Genomic DNA, 7,002 nt, shown 5'->3' with positions numbered 1-7,002 from the left:
GCTGCGGCTGAGGATGCTCGAGACGCGGGCTTCGTCTGACCCTTGATATCACGCTAGACTTCGAGACACCTCTACGTAGATAGAGTACGGAGAGAACATGATAGACGTCCTAACGAATTCGGTCGAGCGATTTGCAGGGTTATAGTGAGCCGGAAGCAGCTGGACTTTATGAGGTGCCATTCCAGGCTAGAACGTGAAGGATGACAGGTGTACATTGGAAGTACGTAGGTGGGGATGGACATGTGTTTCTCGTGAGCTTCTCTGCTAGTCGGTCGCCGCAAGCGAGTACATGCGTTGTCGCTGGGCCTTGTACAAAGAATGACAAGACGGTACGACGACGAGCATGCCGGAGGCACCCTTGTTTTCCTGAGGCTGACACGAGCCTGTCTTGCATGTCACGACTTGAGATATGCGATGGTGGACCCAAAGGTTGTTCTTGAGACAATGGGCAAATCAAGCATAGAATGCAGCAGAACTACAGGGAGATATATAGCAATAAAAAGCACCGAGAAGCAAAGAGTAAGCAGATGGTTGTCGTCTTAGTGCAGAGCCGCAAACGATGAGCGGGAATAGCGGTCTTCAGGCGGTAACGGCAGGCCGGGAGCTTATCCTGTAAAGATGATGTAAGTATTGATGCACTTGAGTTTAAGGATAGATAATGGTATGGAGGAGAGAATGGCCGCGATAACGCTTAGTCCTTATCAACGCTGGATGCTGTTTCCTTGTGTCCTTTGTAGGGCGAGAATACAAGGCGAATGAGATTGACGAGCTCTGCGCATCACAATCACGATGAGCAATGATGGCCGAAATAACAGACAAAGGGGCGTACAGGAGAAACTAGTCGGTTGTAATAGGACATCGTGCAACGGAACCACCGACGATTCGAAGATGCTCTTCCATAGAGCTTCGTCGAACTCCGGAAGTTGTAACTCGGCAGATGCAAGTAGAAGACCAAACTCTTCTCGCTGCTCAAGAGGAAGGTCCATAGACGGACTTGGTACATGGCTATCCTCAGTGAAGGGTAGTTGAAGGGGTGGCGGTACCTCGTTGGCTAGCGTTGAATCTACGTGGAAGTTCGATAAAATGTCGTCGAGCATCTCTTTTAGTGCTTCAGGGCTCAACTCTGGTACGCCGGCATCGATGAGGGGGGGAGTTTGCCTTAGCGTGGTAGGCGACGGTACGGTACGAATCTGCGTACGAATTATGCAACAAAACTCATCCAGAACGGGTCAAAGGCTTACGCATGCGGCATAATTATGCTGGGGTGAATTGACCCTTACAATCGTGGATCTGTCTACACGACTCATCAGTAATAAAGCTGACTATAGAGATATACTACCGACCAACAGTAGCAATTTGGTCGGCACACGATTCAGTAGGCCGGACCTTGTGAAGGGAACAGCAGGAGTCGATCACCAACCGAGAGTCGAGCGTTGAGTTTGCGCCACCTTTCTTGGAAGAAGTGTCGCAATCGGAAGAAGGGCCATCGCAATGTACTCGACGTTGAGGAAGGGAGGTAGAGACCGCCTGTGGCTTCGTCGAGGCCGGTGTGGGGTTTTTCCTAGAACGCTTCGTCAGCGGCACATCGTCTGCGTTAGACCTCCGACGCTTTCTGGTGACGGTGGCTGTCGAAGAGAAATGGGTGTTGATTGATAGGACTGGATCATCGTAAATATGAGCCGGCCACCAGGGGGACTCTGTGACGAGTGATGAAGATGGAACATCATGTGATGAGTCGGAAGGAGATACGAGGCCAGGGAGGTTGAGCAAAGTTCCTGATGTTGCGGAATCGTTGTAGGACTCTCTGATAATCTGCCAGTCAACATACTAGTCCTCAAGAGGAACTGACGTGCATACCTCGACAGCTGCAAGTCAAACCCATAATGCGATATGGTGGGCGAACTGCGTGTGAGCAGTGACAGGCGGTCATCATCCTCGCTGTCCGAGGACGTAAATATAAGTGACGGTGGTCTGGTGGGGGGTGGCGACTGCGAGCCCCCAGATAGCTCGGAGATCGAAGAAAAGCTGCCGCAGGTCAAGGACGAATATGGAAGAAACGACGATGGCTTCTGCGAGTCCGCGCGAGGCAATGATGATGATGATGATGATGATGGAGCGTGTCTGCAAGAATGTTGTTTGGCATTTGGGTAGAGGTTAACCAGCTCTGACCTCATTGCTAGGAGGTCTGCAGCGATCTCGAAGGAAGTGGTTGTATCGCCACCGTTTTGGGAGAGAACTCGCTCTGCCGCAGCAACCGCAAGAGCCCGCGAGCCTTTGAAATGTCTCTTCACGATTGACACCCAGCCAATGTGGCGACGAACGGACTTGAACCATTCGTCCATGGAGCGAAAAGAGATTCCTGCTTGTGTAGCCATGGACAATTTTAACGCAGTCGTTGGATAAGGATTCTGCAGGTTTTCCACCAGCCAATCGAAAGCCAGTGGAATGATAGGAGGAAGAGACGACGAAGCCTTGTCCTCGGCCGCGTTTTCGCGCCGTGTACGTGATGTCACTGCACGGTCGAGAGGGGTTGGTTCCACAATGTCGTCGATGGCCATCTTCGCGAATAATTCGTCAATTTCAGACATGAACGACGCGGTTTTCTCTTCCTGTTGCTGATACAGATGAAAGAGGCTCTCGTCGAGAATGACGACTCTAGAGGATATGTACTGAGCAAGCTTTCGTAAAGAGTCGTCCACGATACCCGCGTGGAAAGCGTCTTCGAAATCCAGACAAAGGGCTTCCCAGCATCTTCTGAAAGCCTCTAAGGCTATGTCATCTTGAGAGGACAGAGCGGAGAGGAAATGCTCTTCCGCTTCTTCAAGGCGTCGCTGCAAAGAGGCAGTGGTGTGTTGCATGGAACCGGCCCACAATGGAGTGTCAAACGGTCGGAGCGGAATGTAGTGGCAGCGAGCGATAGTGGCGTCTTAGAGCTCGAGACAGAGAGTTGAGAGGAGGGGACAAAGGGGTCCGACAAGATTCGTCTCACGCTGTAGATCAGCACGCGATGCATGATTGTGGGAACGAACTACCTAGTTCGTCTCAATAAACAAGCGAACTGTTGATTCGCACGCGCCTCCCGTATATTCTATATGCTCGCATCTTGTCGCAAGCCCACTGACACTGACATCCAAGTCCCCCGGTCCTCACCAGGCGCAATGGCGACAGGCGACCGTGAAATATCCATCTTACGCCGTATCTCGCATAGAGCACACCGGTTCGCAGGTTTCATGTATCCTCGCGGATATGTTGTATCACCTACGCCCTTCCCCGCCGCCCTTGCTCGGGAAGCCCTCACTTACTCTCTTCCCGACCCCCAGCCTCTAACTGCTTACCTCGTTAGCCAAGGCTTCCGGCCTGTAGTCTCAGAACGGCTGTCCCATGCATACGTACAGAGTGCAGCTAAGTTGAAGGATGTTCATGAAAAATGGATGCGCTCTTCTCTGGAGTCTTTGATACATACGGGCCTCTGCACTGGACGGGACGCTAGCACCACTACTCAAAACATTCAGAAGGCTTTTTGCGATCGCTATATTGCGAAACTAGGGCAACTGGAGCAAACCTTCGTGCGTCAGCTACAATCCATCGTCGCCGCCAAGTCGACCGCCACCGGGAACGATCCTGTTCACTTGCCGAGCCGCCAAGGAAAGTGTTCTTTCAAACAAGTGAGCGTTCAGTATACACGTTATTATTTCTTCCGGCTCACCAATTGCAGGAAGCGCTGCCTACTCTTGAAAGCACCTTCTCTGAAAATCCGTACCCAACGCGGGGCGAGAAGGAACGCTTGGCCCTGTTAACAAGCATGGAATATAGGCAGATTCATGTCTGGGTAGGTATTCCGCTTATGAGAGACGGCACGCCCTTTACGCTCCTCTACCAGTTTCAGAATCGCAGAAATCGGTCCAAAAGGGATGGCCAAGTCTTAAAGAAAGGCACCGTTTTTCACTCGGTGCGGAACAAAACTACCACCAAAACGATACAGCTCTCGCATCTTAGTCAATCGATCATTCAGATGTCCGGAACAGATTCTCGGTGCTCCAGTCCGGGCTTAATTCACTGTAGTGTTGAGCGCATTTCGTCGGTAAGCGATATACGCCCACATCGCCTCATACCTTAATCTAATCTCTTATTTCAGCCGGTACCTCCGCATACGACACGCACCCACTTAGACGAGCTTGGCTCTGAGCGACCGGCACACGCATATCCAGCTCGCTTCCCTCCTATCTGCCATTACGATCCTTTCCCTCTTGACGACTCGCTACATTTTATAACGGAGTGGCCTCACCATACGTCGTCTTACCGGACGAAGGGCGTACCTGGTGACAGTGCGGTGGCCGACCTTACCGACACTTTTGCAAAGATGACGCTAGACGACCCTACATCTACTGTTTGCTCAATAGGGTCGCTCAGACCCACAGGTTGGTCTGACCCACACTGTCTTTCTGTTACGGCTTCGAAGGCGCCGCTTCCTGCTCTCATCTGCCCTTCTGTCAGTGTCGGGCAAACGTCTGCACGTGGTTCATGTTCACCTGCTATATCCACAGCTCATCTACTTTGGTTCCACGATGCATGCAAGTCGACGGCCACCGTACAGCCTTATGGCAAATCCAAGCAACTCCGAAGGGAAAGTCAGTCTCCGAAGTTCGCACGTGCACGCTGTTCATCGCATCCCTACGCATTACCCTCGAGGCCTCTCTCATCTGCTTCACGGTCAACATCCGTCAGTTCCATCTCGTCGACAATATCTCATCTCAGCGAGGGTTCAGAGTCTTCCCTCGATGCCCTGCCTTGCACACCGCTCTTGTCCCCGCCATCAGAACCAAGAGTAATATCGTAACGTTAAATGCTTTGACACCGTCCCCCTTCCTCGTACAGCCGGGGTGCAGGGAACAATATCCTTAAGTTTTCTACTGCTTTCTGCTCAGCTCTTCATGCTCCTCCCTCATCTTCAACATCTCGTACAATGCGGAATGCTTCCTTGCCTACCTCGCCATCGCCATCGCCATCGGCTAGCCTTCATCGGCACCCAGTCTCAGCTCAGTCACATCTAAAGCCGCAGTGTTCGGTTCGCAGTACACTCCGCTTATCATTATTAGCTACTCTATTGGTCATCATGTATTCTAGCCCGCTCGTTGCTCTGTGCGATGGCGCACTCTTTAGTATATGATGCGTTCGCACACGCGCCTACCAAGAGGCTGAAGACTGCAACGTCAAGGGCTCAGAACAGCAATGGCGTCGGACGTATAGCAACCTGCAAAGCGTCAGCGTCATGCGCGGCCGTGTTTTCCAGTACATGTACGACGCAATCTTCTACGGACCCAGATTAATGGCGTCCAGGCATAGACACCTCATCTTCAACTTTCCACCTTCCAACTTCAGCCATGGCCTCCGCATCGCCATGTCGCATCTCCGGCGCGTCCAGCAACGTACCGACCATTTCCCACGGGTCCTTGCCACCGCCATACTTAAGAATCTCGTTCTTATACCGCTCCCCAGTCTCCCTGTTCAGAGGATCGTGTGCGAAGAGCTTGCGCCAGATGCGAGAGGCGATTGCCCGATCAAAGAGATACGAGTAGTACGTCGCGCCGTACCCGAAAAGATGCCCAAACTGCGTCTGCCATGATGTGCCCGGCACGTAGGGAATGAGGCCGCGGGTCTCATACAGCTTCGCCAACGCTGCCGTCGAGTTGAAGTCCGGAGACAGAGCAGCAGGTGAGTGATAGATTTGATCGAGCGCGGCCAGCAGTATTTGGGTGTGCGTGTCGATGGAACGACAAGGATCCTCGTGGTGGTTTCCTGCGACAAGGGGTTCGTTGCCCTTGATATCAAACAACGAGAGCACTGCTGGCGAGTTCAAAAAATGTTCCATCAGGATAGACGGCAGCTCGACGAAGTCCGTAGCACAGCGCGTGCCGGATACATTCTGATACTCCGTCCGTCCGACCATGGCTATATATATAAGGTGAGCATGACGATCGACACGTCATCATTAGTCGGAGAACTCACAATGCATCGCGTGTCCCATTTCATGAAAAAGGGTGAGGACTTCGTGCCACGCAAGGATAGTCGGACCTTTGCGGACAGATGGCCGAGTGAATTCGCACAGCAATACCACAACAGGCAGCTGGAAGACACCCTCGGAGCCCGGTATCTTAGCTCGGTGAGCGTTCTCGAACTTGTCAGATAGCTGAATCGCCCTTAGGGCGCCCTCGTCCCAAGCGTCGTCGAGGTCGTGGTGCGCGTCGTCGTCGTCCGTTCGTCGTGAGCAACGGACGGTGTAGTGTGCCGCGCCGCTTGGCTTGCCTTGTCGCGCGAAAAGATCGGCATAGATCCATCCTATGACTCCGGACTTCTCGTCTACGACTTCCAGCTTCCGAACGTCGGGATGCCACACCTCGCCGGGTGTGACTTTAGTAAGGCGAAGGGTAATGCCGTAGAGATTACGGAATAGGCGTGATAGTCCCATGAAGACTGTACCTAAGGTAAGTGGGGGAAGTGAAACAGGTGGAGCTGGCGGCTCGGGAGGGCAGTAGTAGTCTCTATCCCAGGCCTGTATTGTAGGGAATGGCGACGTATGTAGATGTTCTTGCTTCCGTAAACTGAGAGTGCGCAACGCTCTGCGAGCGTGGGGTCGCGTATGGTCTAAGAGAGCATTCAGGAAATGCGCGACGTTTTCTGGTAGTGTATCAGGTCAGTAGATCACCGTCATACATGGTACAGAGCTTACCAGGAGACTTCGCCATTTTATCGGCCAGGGTCATATGGGCGAAGCTAGGCTTCCCAACCAAACGAGCCAATTCGCCGCGGGCGTGGAGAAGGTCCTCTAAAATTTTGATTTGCCCTGATGTGCTCGAGTTGGCAGCCATGTAGACTTTTCGTCGCGGCTCTTCCTCCGGTGCAGAGTGCATGATCATCTGTGCTTGCAAAGATCCGGGGTACACAACTAGATCTCGCTGGGTAAACTGCGCTTGAAGTCGCAGACGTGTCCCCATAGCCTTGTCC

At 52.6% G+C, this 7,002-nt stretch overlaps 4 protein-coding genes across 4 annotated transcripts; 2 read left to right on the top strand and 2 right to left on the bottom strand.

Annotated features, from left to right (window-relative positions):
- Positions 1–318: 318 nt before the first annotated feature.
- Positions 319–563, top strand: PHACADRAFT_167256 (uncharacterized protein; the record flags this gene model as incomplete). Its single annotated transcript, XM_007402109.1, has 2 exons — positions 319–429; positions 474–563. The coding sequence occupies 2 exons, from the start codon at positions 319–321 to the stop codon at positions 561–563; spliced, it is 201 nt and encodes a 66-aa protein (XP_007402171.1).
- Positions 564–691: 128 nt separating this feature from the next.
- On the bottom strand, positions 692–2,858 carry PHACADRAFT_201827 (uncharacterized protein; the record flags this gene model as incomplete). Its single annotated transcript, XM_007402108.1, has 5 exons — positions 692–771; positions 839–1,190; positions 1,242–1,294; positions 1,344–1,804; positions 1,858–2,858. The coding sequence occupies 5 exons, from the start codon at positions 2,856–2,858 to the stop codon at positions 692–694; spliced, it is 1,947 nt and encodes a 648-aa protein (XP_007402170.1).
- Positions 2,859–3,709: 851 nt separating this feature from the next.
- Positions 3,710–4,083, top strand: PHACADRAFT_265709 (uncharacterized protein; the record flags this gene model as incomplete). The annotated part of the gene is made up of 1 exon (XM_007402107.1): positions 3,710–4,083. A coding segment is annotated over one exon (177 nt), but the record flags the coding sequence as incomplete, so codon positions are not given.
- Positions 4,084–5,214: 1,131 nt separating this feature from the next.
- On the bottom strand, positions 5,215–6,992 carry PHACADRAFT_214439 (uncharacterized protein; the record flags this gene model as incomplete). The annotated part of the gene is made up of 3 exons (XM_007402106.1): positions 5,215–5,949; positions 6,007–6,675; positions 6,728–6,992. 3 exons carry the CDS (start codon positions 6,990–6,992, stop codon positions 5,324–5,326), a joined length of 1,560 nt encoding a protein of 519 aa, XP_007402168.1. The 3' UTR covers positions 5,215–5,323.
- Between the last annotated feature and the right edge of the window lie 10 nt (positions 6,993–7,002).

This window comes from Phanerochaete carnosa (assembly GCF_000300595.1).
Source record: "Phanerochaete carnosa HHB-10118-sp unplaced genomic scaffold PHACAscaffold_26, whole genome shotgun sequence".
NCBI lineage: Eukaryota > Fungi > Basidiomycota > Agaricomycetes > Polyporales > Phanerochaetaceae > Phanerochaete > Phanerochaete carnosa.
Note: the sequence above shows the minus strand (reverse complement) of the source record. Positions and strands in the feature narration are given on the sequence as shown.